Source organism: Spea bombifrons, chromosome 2 (genome assembly GCF_027358695.1).
Source record: "Spea bombifrons isolate aSpeBom1 chromosome 2, aSpeBom1.2.pri, whole genome shotgun sequence".
Classification (NCBI taxonomy): Eukaryota; Metazoa; Chordata; class Amphibia; order Anura; family Pelobatidae; genus Spea; species Spea bombifrons.
In genome coordinates this window covers 116,085,080-116,101,927 of record NC_071088.1, presented here as the reverse complement: position 1 = coordinate 116,101,927, position 16,848 = coordinate 116,085,080, and the positions used below count along the sequence as shown (strand labels likewise).

Sequence of the window (16,848 nt, the reverse complement as noted above, 5' to 3'; positions counted from 1 at the left end):
TTGAAAGCACGCCAGGGTCTCTGGGAAGATAGGATGGTAGCGCATTAGCCAGCAGGATAAATAGAACAAAACCCCATCAGGGAAGCAGAACCTCACCCAGAAACTTCCTGGGTATTGACATCTTGTTGAGTTTTGCTTCAGTGCTTAAAATGGGACACTTGGCAATTATGATGTGGGGTAAAGGTATATTTGCAATAAAAAAGTACATTTAAGAGTATAATATTGAACGCAAGCTTCCAAGACACTGAGGTCCCTTCTTCAGGTACCTGTTTTTTTTTTATTAGTAGTAAAGTTCCTTCTATCTGTTGGAAGATTAATGAGTGTAGTTCCACTTCTTCCCTGTAGGTGTCAGCCACGTCCCTGCGCTGCGCAAAGCCTCGCTCCCGTGCTTCAGGCGTCTTCTAAGCGCCTACGCTGCAATACAAGCAGTATCCGGCAGGTGGCAGGCGTACTCATCGGAGGCTCTATTCCGGTAGCTGGGGATGTCTAACAGAGCCTGTGGTCATGTGACATGAGGCTGGGCCTGGCATGGCGGCCGTGTTGAAGGCTATGCACTGAGCTCCGGTGAATCAAATCCCAACCGTATATTGTTTCAGGGCAGCTCCATGGCGGAAAGAGGCTTTGACGTGTCCGCCCTCCCCAAGGAGGTGAGGGAGCAGATGGCAGAGTTGGAGCTCGAGCTGTCAGAAGGTAAGAGAGCGAAGGAGCCGGGCTGCATGCACAGCCTCGGGATCCATTGAGATCATTTTACTTATCCGGTGATCCGGTGCTAGGGGGTGCATTGGCATCTCAGTAAAAGCAGTAAAAGGGTTAATGCGGGCGCCCACAGCTTGACACTCCTGGTTACCCCATGGGGCCGGCGGGGGTGCCAACTGAGGAGGGGTGATTGCAGTTGGGAAATTAATTGATTAAATGCATTTTTGTGCAAAATCATGAAATAAACCACTCTGATCACCGCATAGCGAGGACGCATGACACGTAACCCTGTATTGTGACCCCGCTGGTGACAAGTCGCAATATTACGCCTGATATCTGCTGCGCTGTATCTGCTGTAGAGATGAATGGATGAATATCTGTAATATCACCAAGTGATTCTGTACGGCGGTTTCCATTTACCCCATGCTTCGTTCATTCGTTGGCTTCTCTCCTCTACAGACCGGGTTCCATTGTGATTTATTTTTGTCGGCCTCGCTATTGTCTTTCGCTTCATTGGTAGCGAGCTGCGGAATGTGTTGGCACCTTATCAATAAGTATGAATTAAGTTGGCGGTGGGTGAGGTTTCCATCTGCTGGTAAAACAAAGAGGGTCCCTTTGACTATAGAGTGCCAGACAGGAGACGTGACAGTCCTGCAGCCTCCTCATTTAGTAGATCAGCGCAGCTCGGGGAGCAGGCCGTGTTCAGCTTTGTATGATATATATGTGTTTATTTTACGTGGCCTCCAGACACGCTGCTCTGTGTGGCTTCAGAAGGACCACAGGCTTTGTAGAAAACCGGCAAGGGGCCCCCTTTGTGCCTATCCACCGATTCATGCGCTCTATGACAATGGCATCTATATGCAAATCACCCATAGAGCCAACGAGCGGTTTCCTCAAACAGAAGCTTTTGCTGCCGTTTAATTTGCATTATTATTGGACGCCGTGTGTGTTTTTTTTTTGGGGGGGTAACACCAGTATTTAAGAGACATCTCACATCTGTGTCAGTGCTGGGTGATTAGATGACCTCCAGGTCTCGGTGCTCCTTCATGCTTGGAAGACGCATTACATTTATATTCCAGGAGGCCGGCAGATATTGCCTGACTTTCGCTCGCAGTCCGTTGTGTGTTATTTCCTTATTTTGATTCTTTGTTTCTAAAGTTCTGTGCTTTAGGAAACAGTATTTAACGCGAGCGGCTCAACGGAAACCTTAAATACCTACGGCTGATGCTAGTAATGCGAACACCGAGTGAATTTTTTGAAGGTCGGGATTGTGGTCATCACTTAGGACCTCGGTGGACTTGGTCATCGTGGCCCAAATGGCTGGCAGCTATTTTATTATTATTTTGGTGAAGCGGTCAGTTTAGTTGACGTACGTGGCTTTATATAGGAATGTTTATTCTCCCCGTAGGACGGATACCTGGTATTTGGTGTTAGTAAGTAGCCACTTTTACATGGCGGTGTGTCGCAGGTGAGACATGGTTGACCATTTCTTTTGCTTACATGTGGGCTTGTAACAATTTATGCTTTAAAATGATTAGCATTAATTAGGTTTTTTCCGCTCAGCATCCCATGATGCCATGGAATCAACCCTTTGAGTGCCAGTACAGCGAGTGTTATCATGGTTTCTAAAATGAAGCGAAGGCTTATTCATTAAAGAAGGCGCTTTGGCTAAAGGGATCTCCGGTGACGAGGTCCTCTAAATCTGTGGAAGTGCAGCAGTCGGGGTGATCAATAAATAATGGCTGAACGTTTCCAGATCAGGGTCAGCAAAACGGCAGCCCCCAACCAGTGTGAGGCCGCTACTCCCATCACCCACAGTGATGATCTTCATGGAAAATGCTGACGGCCGTGCATTTAGCTTGATGCTAATTTATAGTCAGGTCATTTTTTTGTTTTTTTTTGTTCAGAGCGATCTTTAGGATCTTTACGATGTTTGAACCTAGTCGGGTTTAAGTTATGGCCGACCCTTTACATCTGAGCCTGTTTTTCATAGATTGCATAGATTATTTTTAGAAAGTGTAAATGGTAGAGGAACTATGGGCCTATAAATAGCGTAGGGAAAAAATGTATGCCATATGTGGGCACTTCCACGCATATTTCAAATATTTACAGAAGCCGATATACAATTTACATTAGTAATATTTTTGTGATTGGGTTCAGTCCGCAGCCAGGGTATTCGCTTTGTGTTATATACTCCAGAATGGCGTTTTGGGCTCTAGTGTTTATCGCGTAGTGCCATGGGATGGAATAATGATTAATTGTAAGTATTTTTTATTGTCGGTAATGAGTCCCCGGGCCAGATTTATGACACGATTGATTGTTTAATTCCGGGTTAGCAGGTATCTACTTCCTGTGAGCGTTTTTCTAATCTTTTGGGTGTTCCCGTCGCATTCCTTTTTGTTTGCGCTCGATTATTCGGAATGATGAAATGTTTCCATGCTGCTTAATTAATAATGCCCGGGGTGTCAGCTTTCCATTGTCTTTCACAAATATTTGCGAGAATACGAGCGCGTTGATGGATAAGAGAATGTTTTGCGTAATTATATTATCTGTATGTTCAGCCATACATTTCTAACGCAGAATTTCCATTCCAATTTTCCTGATGTTACGACCCAAACTTTGATCGTTTTTTGCTCTTTTCTTAGATTCAGGATAACTCTAAGCCTATCCCATGCATGTTGAAATTCCCTTACTATATTCGCCTCTACCACTTCTGGTGGGAGGCTGTTCTGCATATCTACCACCCTCGCAAACTGTGAACTTCCTTATGTTAACTTCTACATCCTCATTTGGAACCTTCTATGAATTCCAATATGAAATATAAATGCTTTCTAACTACCAAGATGATTAAGTGTGTTTTTTTTTTTTTTTGGTAATTGTCCTTTGTGCGTATTTTGTCATCTGACTTGTGTGCTTAAGGCCTATAGGAACTGAAAAGGTTAATTAACCCATTAAAACGACTTCACACACGCTACACGCACTATAATGCTAACTGTATATTCTGTTTTGGCCATGTGGCTTGGCCAGCTCCATCGCTGGCTTGGCGCTCTAATTGATTTGAAGGATTGTCCGATCATGGAGGAGGTGGGAAGCTGCAGTTCTGGAGCTGCAGCTTCTCCCTGATGCTAGTGCTCTTTAATTCTTAGCTTCGTAAAGTAGTTAAATATGTATTCCTCTTTGGCGAGGCTGCCTGGGACTTTAAACATCGGACATCATAGTCCAGAAAGTAGGGGCACTTATAGCCGAGTTAGATCTCTGTGTACAATGTCTTTATTGTCGCAGAAAGTGTCCTGCGTGGATCTAATTCCTAAACTTGTTGAAATGATAAGGAAGGGTTAAACGCGCTCTTTTTCTTGTCTGATTTATTCTGAAATGTACGCGCGGGCCGGCATCAGAATCTGATCTTTGAGCCGCCGTGTTTGTTTTTGCGATGGATGCGTGTTCGGGAAGCGAGATACTGGAAGGCGCTGACTGTCAAGCTGTCAGAGGGGAAATGTGGAATTCGTCCCAAGGCGAGGGCTTGTTACGACCGGCAGATCCTTCTTCTGCTTGTTTATTAGGAGAGCCCAGAAAATGATTGTCATTCTTTCTGTTTTGGGAAATTATAAGAATTATTATAGGAGATTGGGAATCTTTGTTTTTCTTGGATACCTGGGCAGAAATAAAAGCTTCTCCGAAAGCCGTTTGTCTGTTTGGCGTAAATTGCAGTCGTTCTGTTGATTGAAGTATTGAGGTCGTCGTCTGTTTCGAGTATCAGGCAGATCACGGCTTGAAGCTTCTTCTGACATCACATTAATAGACTTTGTGTGCAAGTTTCCTTTTCAGTTTTCTCCATCGCTGAACGAGACTCCCCTCTCTCTCCGCTCCTCACTCTCGTATAATACGTCTCTCTCGTGTGATGTACCTTTATCCTTTGCTTCGTTCCTCTGTTCTGGTTTAACCCCCTTTTTTTTATACATCTGATTATCTGTGTCCTGTTCTCCATCCTTCGGTTACGCTTTGACTTCTGACATTGTTTTTCTGTCCCCTGGTTATTTCCTCTTTCTCCTTCTCGGTTTAACCCTTGATTAAATCATTATTCCCACTGCTATGTTCTCTTCTTTCTTCTCCTTGTTATACTCTTGCCCGTGGTCATGAAAGGTCTGGTGAATGTGAGTGGTGTATCCACTGTTGCCAACTCACATTCACACCCAACCCTAACTATACTTGGCACATAGCAAAGTAGCATCCCTCTCAATATTGCCCTTTAACTCTCATTGGGGGCTCTAAGTTGTCTAACTTACAGTTTGGGGCAGGCACATCAGCTCGTGTATTAATACATATGGCTTGCTTTGATGATTGTAGCATGCGACTTAAGTCCACTCTTGCTAGTAAAGTTGACCCTTAACTTGGCTGTCAACTTGACTTTTCATGGAATCCTGTTTACCCTCCCCTGTCCTCCTTTGGCTGTGTATCTTTTACCATCTCGGTTATGCTTTTCTAGTTTTTCTGGAAATGTCTTTCTCGTAGTCTCTGGAAATGATGACTGTATTGGGGAAAATTTACCTTTTATTTCGTGTTCTGAAGTATGACTACATTTTTATATGTTTAATGAATGTTTAAATTTTCCCATAAAACACTCTATTTCATTCTTATGTGTTTCTTTGGCTGATACTTGTCCTTCCTTCCCCATTATTCCTTCCCTTACACCCTGCTGATCTAACTCTCTCTTCTTGCTTTCCCATCGCCCAGTCTAGGGCTGGAAAAGAATAATTAGAGTCCAGGAGCCAGGCAGACAATGGTAGAAGCCACCTCTATGTGTAGGTGCCAGGAAGACATTAGCCATCTGGGTTCTGGGAATTTGCCTAGCTTTGATCCTTTCAGCTTCATTCTTACACCCCCACAATATTATTTTTGTAACAATTCAATTCACAATTAAAATCCTTTTGTAAGTGATGACCTCATTTCTGCTTACAGTTGACGAGACCAAACGTTGAGCACCACACATTGGAAAAACTCAACCTTTATAGCTTTCCCATAAAACATAAGCCGTGCGTCAGTATCTGTATGGGTTTGTCTCCTGCCCCCGTTCTATGTGATGTACGTAGGTGCCTGCGAGGTATTTGTGAAATGAAGTTTTATGTAATAATGTGGTCAACCTACCATTCCCATAGAAGAATATTATTCCAGCTAGAATGGGACGCCCTAACCTGTTCTATAGGATTCTGTGGGGATGGAGTGGACCGGTCAAACAGGAGAACTCTTATACCCGTCATCAGAAATCTACGCTCTTTCTTTTGTTTGGTCCCAAAGTACATGACCTGGACGGTCAGCATGGAGTTCATTAACACATGTATTATACATATGGCGTACCGTATGTAATACATGCCACCTTCAAAATGCGTCGTAGATCTATGCTCACAGTAGCGTTTCCCATGTCGCTTCACTTGGGTAACTTTTTTCAGGATGGCTTAACAAGCCATTCAAACATATCCTTTGGGGATTAGAGCAAAACGGTGAGTAATATGGTCCTGGCGGTACAAAATAAACGAGGAACGTAGGCAATGCCTGGGTCCCAATATTCCCACCGCGGGACCGCACCTTGGATGCGTCGGGAAAAGTTCGGCAAATCCAAGAGACTCCAGGAATACTTTGCAATTTCTCGTGGAGGCTTATCTTGAAGATCCACGTGGAGTGAAGCATATGCCAATTTACAGCAAGTGAAATATGCAGGGAGTATGTAAAAAATTTGCATTATGCTTAATGTCTGTCCGCGTAGAATGTGTATTCATTGTATGCGGTGCCTGAATGCTGTAATGAAAAATTTAAAACTTTAAAATCAAGAAAAAATGTTTTATTACACAAAGTTAAGTGGAAATGTAATAAAATTACCCAGACCTGTACAATTTAATTGGGAGCGTTAACACACATAACAAATATACATTAATACCTACAGACACATCAGGAGTTGAGAACCCTGCCAGCGAGCGTCCATCAAGCCTTATTGTACTTTTATACAAAGTTCCGGGCTGGAATGTTCGGCTTTTGGGGGTACTCGAAAGAAGAAGGGTGAATATATTTAGCGTTGCCATCATCCCAAACAATAAGATTTGGTACTTTAAGCAGGGGCTGACATGTGAGCCTCAGCGTCTCGTGTATTTGGTTTTCTTTTTTAATTATGAAGGATGGCCATTGTATTTAAAAATATATATATATATATATATATATATAAAAAAGGTTTAAATCATTGTTTTTATACTTTGACTAGGATAGCGCCAGACATTGTATTATATCTGCTTCATAGGCTGTTTTCATTGTGCGCAGTGCCTGGTTGGACGCTTTGCATGTTTAGTGTGCGCATGGATTAAAGTAAATTAAAAGAACGTCCGAGACTGAGGCAGCTGTAGTTTATTGTTCAGAAGTGAGATATTGGGGTATAAATATGGTGTTATGGTGCTGTCTGTGAAACATTGGACGGTAACTAGTGTTGGAAAATGAGGGGCGTTGGGTTGTATAGCTAGTGGCATTAGTAGAAGAGGATGTCTATGTCGCTTTACAGATCTCTGGTCATTGCTTAACCTCCTCGGTCCTGGAAACCTCGTCGTTAGAAGAGCCACTAAAACGGATTTAGGGCAAAAATTTACAAAAAAGAAGGATATGATAGAAACATTTCAATACTTTAAAAATATTTAACATAGTACAGGAGGGAAATTTATTTGAAAAGAGGAGACATGTTAGCATGATGTCATAGTCTAAAACTAGAGCGTCAGAGGCTTAGATGTAGGGAAGATGTAGAGTAGTAGATGTGTGGAATATCTTAATTTAATGTAAATTTGCGTGGGATTTACATATATTTGGTCTAAATATTAGACAAATAGCTGAATAAGGTTTGCTATCTTTACAGCTAGTAAAAAAAATAGGCAGACTAGATAGGCAAATAGTTATAATCGATGTTTACCGTCCCAAAGGGGTTCCTCAAACATTCTGGCTCACATTTTCAGTCTCACGTGTTTAAAAATAATCTGATCTTATTCTGGGTTGCCAAAATCTGGCACATTATTTTTAGTATTGATCTAAAGCACACACCGCATAATGCATAGTCTATAAATAATTAACGGATGGACTGCCTCAAAGGTGCTTCATACAACTGTGAGAACCTCGGCATCGCCACACACTTAATCCCACAAATGAATCGCTGTTCTCCATAGACCCCAAGTGTCCCTGACTATTTATTCCCGTAAAAAGTAGCCGCTTAAGTCCGAGTGCAGCGAAAAGACAAAGATAAGGTTTCAAAGGAGGAGAAATGTTAGATCATAATCTAAAACTAGAGGGCCAGAGGCTTAGATGCAAAAGAAAGTTTTACTTTACTGAGAGCCTGGCAAATAAATGAAACAGCCTCCCAGCAGAAGTGGTAGAGGGAGTTTAAACATGCATGGGATAGGCATAAAGCTATACACAACCTTGAACTAGGCCAAGGGTTTAAGACTTGTTGCATCAGGAGAAATAGGCATACTAAATGGGCTAAATTGTACTCATCTGCCTCCAAATTGTATGTTTTTATATCCAAAAATACAGTGCAGGCAAAATGATTTGTTATGTTGTCTCTATGTAAGTTTGGATAATACAGGTAAATGTTGTGGATTTGAGAATGACCAAGATTGAGCCTTTTCCATTGTAGAGAGCAGGAAAGTCACCAGCCGTGGTGTAATCAAGATTGTGTGTGTGAAATATGCATGTTTTGAATATTTTGGTTGTGAAATATCACACTGAGCTAAAACGTTAATAAATGTAGTATAGTATTGTTTTCTCAGTGGATCAAACTTTCTAAAGGGTTTGTAGTTTTTATGTTGAATAAGAAAAAGTCCTTGGCTGTGTAGCCGTCCTGCCCTGGTGCCTATCTGCTCAGGACTATCTGCTCAGCGCTATCTGCATGGTGATGCGAGAATTTTAGAGGTTGCACCAAGGCAAAACATTAATTGCGCATGTTAGTATCTTAAAAAAATAAACCTTAAGGGAGAGCAGAGCAAACACCATTTTTTTAAATTACTAGTCTGATATTTTATAATGTTTTCCAGCCGCTGTATGTTAGCCATTTCTATGTGCTCTAGGGCTGTTACTTTAGCCCAATCTGCTATCATACTTTCTCTTATGAACAATAGAATGGCTCAGTGTTAATCCCCCAGTCAGGCACTGACTAATGAAAGTCTATGTAGAAGCAGACTTCATTAGCATTGCCATAAAGAATCAGCTCAGTGTGGTGTTTGAGCAGGGGAGGTCACATGACTGATAACAATGGCCGCCTCCATGTCTGCAGATAAAGGTCGCTTATTGGAACAAAACGAGAAGAAAAAAGCTTTTTTGTGAATGTTAAAATACAGCGCTGTTTAGTTTTAGTTAAGGAACTTGGTTGTGCTAAAAGATGTCGACTGTCCAACTTTCAGTGTTTTTACCACCAAGAATCAATTTCCACAAACACCTTCTCTTCGTCTTTTTTCCACTAGATGCACAGTAGAGGCTCAGACAGAGCTGTGGATATTAAAATCGAGAGCCTTGTTCAGGAGCTGGTCTGATCTTTGTAAAAGCCATCTAATAGGAATATCTATAGATCTTTACAAAACACTAAAAGTCCGGTGTCTGCAATAAGAATTTGAGAATCCATAGGTTCCCAGCTCCTGGAATCTGTCAAGTCGCTGTATATAATTAAATGCTCAAAATGTTTTTACTAGGACCAGAGAACTATCTTGCTTATTTTCCAGTTTCCTAGTGTATAGATCAAGTTTGGAAACATGAGCATTAAACGGCTTATCGGAGCCTAGTTACTTTGGGAGGAATGTTCTGAGCGTGGTGTCTTCAAACAGCAAGCGGTCCCCTGCTTTGCGATCAATAGCAGCTGTGATGAACATCCCGCCATCTGTTGGAAAACTGTATTGAATGTGTAGCGTCGTCGCACCCTGCAACTATCTCCGTGCAGGAAATGTGTCAAAGCTAGGGCAAGAATTATGTCAGAACGACAAGCGGTTCAATAAACTGAACGTACCTGTCGCGGAGATGGCAACGTTGTAATTGCACTTGTTGGAACACTTAGAACTGTGATGCCGTCTGCTTGCACCTCGGCCGGTTTGCTTAGAGCAGCATTGGAGCGACACGCTGCTATAAAACTATAAATTAATATTATAGAGTGCCGTCATACTCTACAAGGCTGTATGGGGTTGATTATAAATGGGTCACAATTGCAGGGGTATAGTGAATGTTTTGTGATCACTTATTAAGTACATTGTGTTTGTGTCATGGCGTGGTAAATTTAGCTTGACCCACTGACCCAGGAAAGCACCCCCAGCCATAGCTCCACCACGACTGACATCCTTACTGCAGCATGCTGGGGTATGATGTCATATCATGGAGTTCCGTGCACGCTGCGTCGTCGCGGTACAGTCCTCCATAGTGTAAGTGGGCCGGCTGGGGAGGTCAGATTATGATTAAATGCAGTCAGCGCAAAATGTGTAAGGTGGCTACACTAGTTTTGTAGATTTAAAAGGACTTAAAATAAAGATGGACTTACTTATAGGAGTGTTGGGAGATCCTCTGTCATGCGGAGTGCCGGTTGTTGATCAGAGATCTCCCCTGTAATCGGCTTAAATACACCAAAAAGTAGGAAGGCTGTATCGTCCTACACATACAACTACCACTAAAAGCCTCAGGTTCATTTAAAGGAAATCCCCTCATATGCATTTCACCCCCACCTTGATTATTTTTCTTTCATGGAAGAAGAAAAATATAGGATGTATGATAACATATTTATTTAAGACACCTTCATATGCACTTTAGCTCTCCGTCTTTTCTCCCCCTCTACACAACACTATCTAGCAGCTCCTCTCCCCCAAACCCACAACAAAATTAAGTAGCCCCTCAAATGCCCACAATCCTAAACTTCTGAGCCTTGTTGGTGGGAATTCTTGCACCCACTGGGTGCTGCACACGGCAAAGGCCCAATCGTAATGCACTTCGCTTCAAGCCCTGCCTGGTGCGACCAGCAATTCCCATGACGACAAGGCCATTATACGTATGGAGATTATGATGGTCGTGTTCACCAGTTTTATGAGCGCATAATAAAACGGCATGCTGTCTGAGACTGGAGATCCTGTTTGAAGCCGCGCTTTCATTCAGAGAATCGTTAGGCGTGTCTTCTAATGATGTCATGGGGTGGCATGGTGTTATGAGAAGCCTTCCACAGCCTACCCTGCTTTATTCTGACAGAGAAGCGTTCTTCACAGCAAGTTACTGGAATTTCTAATCTTTCAGGCCACACCGGCCTTCACCTCATTACAATAAATGACTAAGCAGCTTTTTTGCTTAGTCATGAAAATGCCCAAAGATATCCGCGTACCCCTTCTGATCTGAAAGAGAACACAGCCGTCCAGATGGTGTCTGTGCAACTAATGATGAGGTGATAATTTGTTGACTTTGCTTAATTGCTACCAATCCACAGGGTCTTTGCTGCTGGTATATGGACGTATTTTTCTGCGGAACTGCATGCATTAGCAGAGGCTGCTTTTCTGTTAATCCATTGAAACGAGCAAAGTCCCTGATTTGCCTTAAATCCTGTCTGAGGATCTCAGCTGTTTGAAGGCAGTTTACAAGCGTACAACAACAGTCCTTCCATTTCTAGCTAATAGTCCTTCTTTTTTAAGGGTGGGGTAGGAAGAAAGGAGAGTGCGACACTTCCGGGAGGTGAACTTTTAAACTGTTACCAAACCCATTACTGTAATTGGGGGAAAAAACAAAACAAAAGCAAAAGGGACTTTTGATAATGAATGTGATTATACTAGTTGTGATGGTGACACTTATGGTCTGCCATAAAGCTACCTCCAAAGTATATATTGAGAGTGAGGGTCGGGCCCTAAGTATCACATGACCCTCTATAATGGGGTAAAATTTCTGCGATTAATAGAAAACCAAAAACAAGTTAATTTTGTTAGTGCTATACTGCCTTACTCTGAGAGACTCCATGAAAACTATTTCTTTCTCCAGGGCTTACCCTTTCACCTTCTGCCAAGAACTTGCTCTGCTTTTGATCCCAATGAGGATATGCATTTGACTGCCTCTTATTAACGTTATAGAACCTGGATCAGGAGTAGAACAAGATGGCAGGTGGCTTCTTTGGAAACTCATAGAATTGAGGAGGAATATGAAAGGGGGTAGAGGCTGCCTCTTCCTGCTCCATACGACACTTGGTTTCCAACCGCTTTCATACTTTTCATCACTTCCATGGGAGTTTCAATAAAAGCGGACAAATAAGGCAGCTTTTAGATGCCTGTTCATCTCAATAAAAAAAATGTTTTTAAAATGGGGGGATCAAGCTGAAATACCCAAACATTCTGGCCTGTTTGCACCTTTTGAGGACAACTTCAAGGATCTGACAAAATTATTTTGCCTTGTGAAATTTTGGAACACTTTTCACAGTATTGACATTTTCATAATTGTATTTTCACATTTTAGAAAGCATTAGTGATAATTCCCAGAAGGGACCTGTGGCAAATGAACCTGTATGGGGAAAAAGCTAAGAAAAACAATGGCCACAAAGAAGGCTAATTGTCCTTGTCCTTTATGTTAGAGTTTCATGTTACAGAAGTGCTATGACCATTCATGAATCTAAGAGCAGTTAATATTAACTAAAACCTACTAGTGAACACACTCTTTAGTAATTGGGCACATTTTTGTACTAGATGACAGGAAGTGGCCCTTAACTTACTTCCTGCCCACCGATGCTTGAATGCTGCTGAGATTTATAGCTACAAATACTCCCAACCTCCTCTTTCCCGGCTAACTTCTGAAATGATTCATGGTAGGTTTTGTCTCAGGCACGTGAGATATCAGAAATAATTTTTATGTTCCCCGGCATTCCACGTTTGCTCTACAACAAATATATTTGAGGTGCGTGTCTTAGTTGTCCTCGTGTGTTGAGAAAAAAAGTTATCACATTGTTTCCAGCCTTTCATATATACAAACCTGTCTTGGATGTCCTACAAGTTGCACAGTCTTCTGCTCTCTAATTGTTACCATCTAATTACGTTCTCACGGTCACTCTAGTATCTTGCTAACTACTATTGGAAATGGGAGCCATAATGGTACATGCAAGAAACAAATATAACCACAAGTAGTCACAATTTATGAAAATGACATGTTTAGAGACATGCAAATGTTAGACGAAGGAAATCAATGATATTTATAGCATGCTTTATATACAGTAACCTCCTCTAGCAGTTTCCCAGTGCAGAGACCTATGAAGTCATTTAATTCTGCCAACAGCGATCGTTGTCAGATACAATGTGCTTCCCTGGTTTAATAGTCCGCCTGAGGTCTTCCAAGCCTGCTTTCGCTTCAGCTTTGAACATATCGCTAGTGATCCAGGATAAATCTGTGAGATGGGTGCTAGAAGCTGCTCTTCTCATGTTCTCTAGCCACAACTACCAAATCCATCAGCCAGTTAAGACTTGACAGCCTGGCAACAAATTTTGTCCAACAGAAGCCCAGAGTGATGGGAGATACTATCCAGCAGCCTTCTAGATTGAAAGCTTGTGAGGAAGACTCTCTTTACCTAATGTATCGGGTTGTCTCAGTCTGTCTATTCTAGTCTTGTCATATCCTTTGAATATATGTATTGTAAGAAGCGCTGCATGAATTTTTGACTCAATATACGGTAAATAAAAGATAACAGCGACAGTCTATTTACGGTTAGATGTGCCAGCTGCAGTACCTAATAAATCTCCGGCACTTATTGTACTGTCGCTTCTCAGCCTTTGGCAAAGATCAAGTGTTATAACTTCCTATTTATTATACTGTAAACCGTAAGGCTCCAAGTACATCTGTTCGCACGTTATAACTCAAAGTATACATGAGTTCCATGATATGGAATGCTTTCTGTATGGGCTGCAGGTATGAGATAATATCACCAGTGTACGGCACAGGTTAACGTTTGCCAGGTGTGTTGAGTCATGCTGTCGACATAGAAAGATAAAGAGCGTGAATGATGATGCTGTCCCTCTGCTGCTGTTAGGATTAAATAATTAGTTCACTTTTCCTCTTAATAAAACAAACATACTTTCCCCATGAGTGTGAATTGACAGCCCTGGAAGCATTAAAGCAGAACTGTCCCAAATCCCACACTTTCCAGCTCTACGTATATACAAAATAAACCATGTATATCTGTGTATGTATATATTTATATGTGTGTGTGTATATATGTATGTATGTATATGTGTGTATATATATATATATATATATATATATATATATATATATATATATATATATATATATATTTGTATGTGTGTTTATATATATATATATATATATATATATATATACACACAGGGGTGTGCCTAGAGTATTTGGCACTCTCCCTCATGCTTTAAAATGTAAAAAAACGCTCCCACACTCCCTCTCTTACTCCCGTCTTTTTCTCAATGTCTCCCTACCTTCTCCGTTGATCACTTCTGTCCTTGTCTCCTTCTCCCTTTGTCTTTATCCATCCACTTCTCCCCATGTTTTTTTTTCTTCCATCCGCTTCTCCCTATGTCTTTTTCCCCCATCCACTTCTCCATGAACCTGGCGCACTTCCGCTATAGGGCACACCCTTTCTCCCAATTGGAGGAATGGAGCGAGGCTGTCCTTGTGGCTCCGCCCTTTTGCAGAAGTGCTATGAGCGGCCAGAATGATGAAGACGGAGTCGCAGGAATAAGAGAAGCATTTCTGCACCTATCTGTCTCCATTTTTCTGGCCTCCCTGAGTACTTCTGCAAAAGGGCGGAGCCACAAGGAAAGCCCTCCCTGTTTCTCCAAAAGGGGCGGAGCTGCTGGAAAGAAGGCAGGGACACGGAAGGAGTTGGCGAAGAAGATAGGGAGGCATTGTGGGAGAAGGAATTTCCGGGAGACTTGTGACCTCTGTGTGCCAATGTGGCACATGGGCTGGACTGCCTACCCCAAGTATGCCCGTGTGTGTGTGTGTGTGTGTATGCATATATATATATATATATATATATATATATATATATATATATATATATATATATATATATATATATATATATATATATATATATATATGCACACACACACTGTGGATAAATGTATCTTTATTATTTTTCCTCAGGATCTGCATGATTATCTCTCCCCATTAAGTTATGATCGTTGTATCGTTAAATTGTTGGCTTTTTGGCGGGCGTTAATGTCACCACAAGAAATTGATTAGCCCTGCCACAGGCTGCCACCAATCTCGGCTCCCGTGAGACAAACCTTTTAAGCTAAATTTCTCCTAAACGATTACATTGGCAAACAAAATGCACAAACAATAAGTAGTTTAGGCAAATAAATTTACTCTGCTAACGTTAACCGATGCCCGTATGCCAATATAGGGCTACAGATAAAACCCAGCTTATTTGGTTAAGGCATCTTGGAATGTTGACTTACTCAGGGAAAGCATTGTAGGTGGGCACTGTTACAGGGGTCTTACTCTGATTCGGAATGGTGAAGACTATATATATATATATATATATATATATATATATATATATATATATATATATATATATAATGTATATATATATATAATCTATCCGATCTCCTACCATTATCCTCTTTAGCCCATCTACAATCTGTTCCCGGAAATGTCGCTGTATGTCGTGTCTGCATTCAGACCGTCTCTCTCATATTATTTTAGTAATGGGGGATGGCTTTTTACTCCGATCTGTTTCCTGGTTGAAGCAGTCTGGAGCGCTGGTATGAGGGGGACTCGAGTGCCAGGCTTTTGTCAGTTTAGGGTCTCCATGCAGACGCTATTTGGTTACCGCAGCTGTTTGGTCTAATTGTTGGCTCATTAAGATAGGATCATGAGTGATGCAATGTTATTAATGAATCTATAGCACAGGACACACCGCAGAGAGCAAATATTTTTTAGGTTAATATTTTCCTTTTTAACAGAGACTCACGAGACTTTAACCCTATAAGTACCACTTTTACAGTGGTTAAATGAAGTGAACTTCCTTAGCTTTCATTTTATATATTTTTTTTTCTTACCACTTTCATGTGCCTAAGACGATGAACCAAGTTTTTTGTTTGTTTTTGTCAGACTTAACTGGGTGACTGTAAAGGTGACGGGATGGTCATTTGCACTGTTTTCGATGTTCATGTTTTTATGGTTTAATAATGCAAACTTATAGCCCTCGGGCAGTGAGCTATACTAAACATTTTTTACAAAGTTGTCGTTAAAGATACATTTTTTAGCCCTCCTCTGCACTCTAGTATATAGGATAGTGGATTTTTACCTTGTAATTGCCATTTTCTTAGAATTTACCCTCTTCTGCTACTCTCCCTTATAGGAGGTGTGTCTAGCTGAACGTATAGCTCGTTTAGAACGGACGGCGCATGCATGAGGTTCTTAACTCACACACATTTGGGGCTCCTATTGATTGCAAAGGGATCGCTTTCCAACATTTTGATTGGCTGGCTGTAATTACAAAGGGTTAAAATCTGTATCGTGCTGAGCAGCAAATGATTGCTGGTTCAATATTGCTGGTTTTAGAGATTGAAATGCTTATATTTAAATGTCCGAATGACATTTTGCGTATTCAGTTATATCGATTGCGGATTGCATCTAGAAGGAATATTGCTTAGTGGGACAGCACTGCCGATCTATATTTTATGTTGAGTTCCTGGATTAGGATGAACTGTCTGCAGCCCTACTTACCGCCACAAAGCTCTGGGAAGTTATGATATTTCTAAATGAAGTTATTTTTAGCCACCCCATTTCTGCCAGCTTCGTAAAATAGATGCATTCCTGTCAGTATCAGCCAGCAAATTAATAATAAAGAGGATTAAATTGAACCGTTCCAGTGCATTCACTCCCTCTAATGTTGACTGTGCAGAAAAAGAGAGAAACTTTTATTTGATTTGATTGCACTTAAAAAAATAGTTTTGGATAAATATGAGTTGAAAAAAAGGAGTCAATGTTTGTGCATATTTATAGAATTAATGTAATTGCTAATTCATCGTAGGAGATCAGGGGCAGAAGATGGTATTAAAAGGACACTCCAGTGTCTCATGCAGCCTCGCTAACAAAGCGCTTTAATATACATTCAACCTGTTAAACAATAAGGAAACCAATGAGTTGCAGGGAAAA

The 16,848-nt window shown here is 41.3% G+C and overlaps 1 protein-coding gene across 1 annotated transcript in view; it reads left to right on the top strand.

Moving 5' to 3' along the window:
* The first annotated feature begins 502 nt into the window (after nt 1–502).
* The window catches only part of DIP2B (disco interacting protein 2 homolog B), an 84,970-nt gene continuing 68,624 nt past the window's right edge, over nt 503–16,848 (top strand). Inside the window, exon 1 of the mRNA XM_053455816.1 lies at nt 503–690. Coding sequence (XP_053311791.1) covers nt 606–690 — 85 coding nt within the window. The 5' untranslated portion in view covers nt 503–605. The remainder of the gene's footprint in view (nt 691–16,848) is intronic.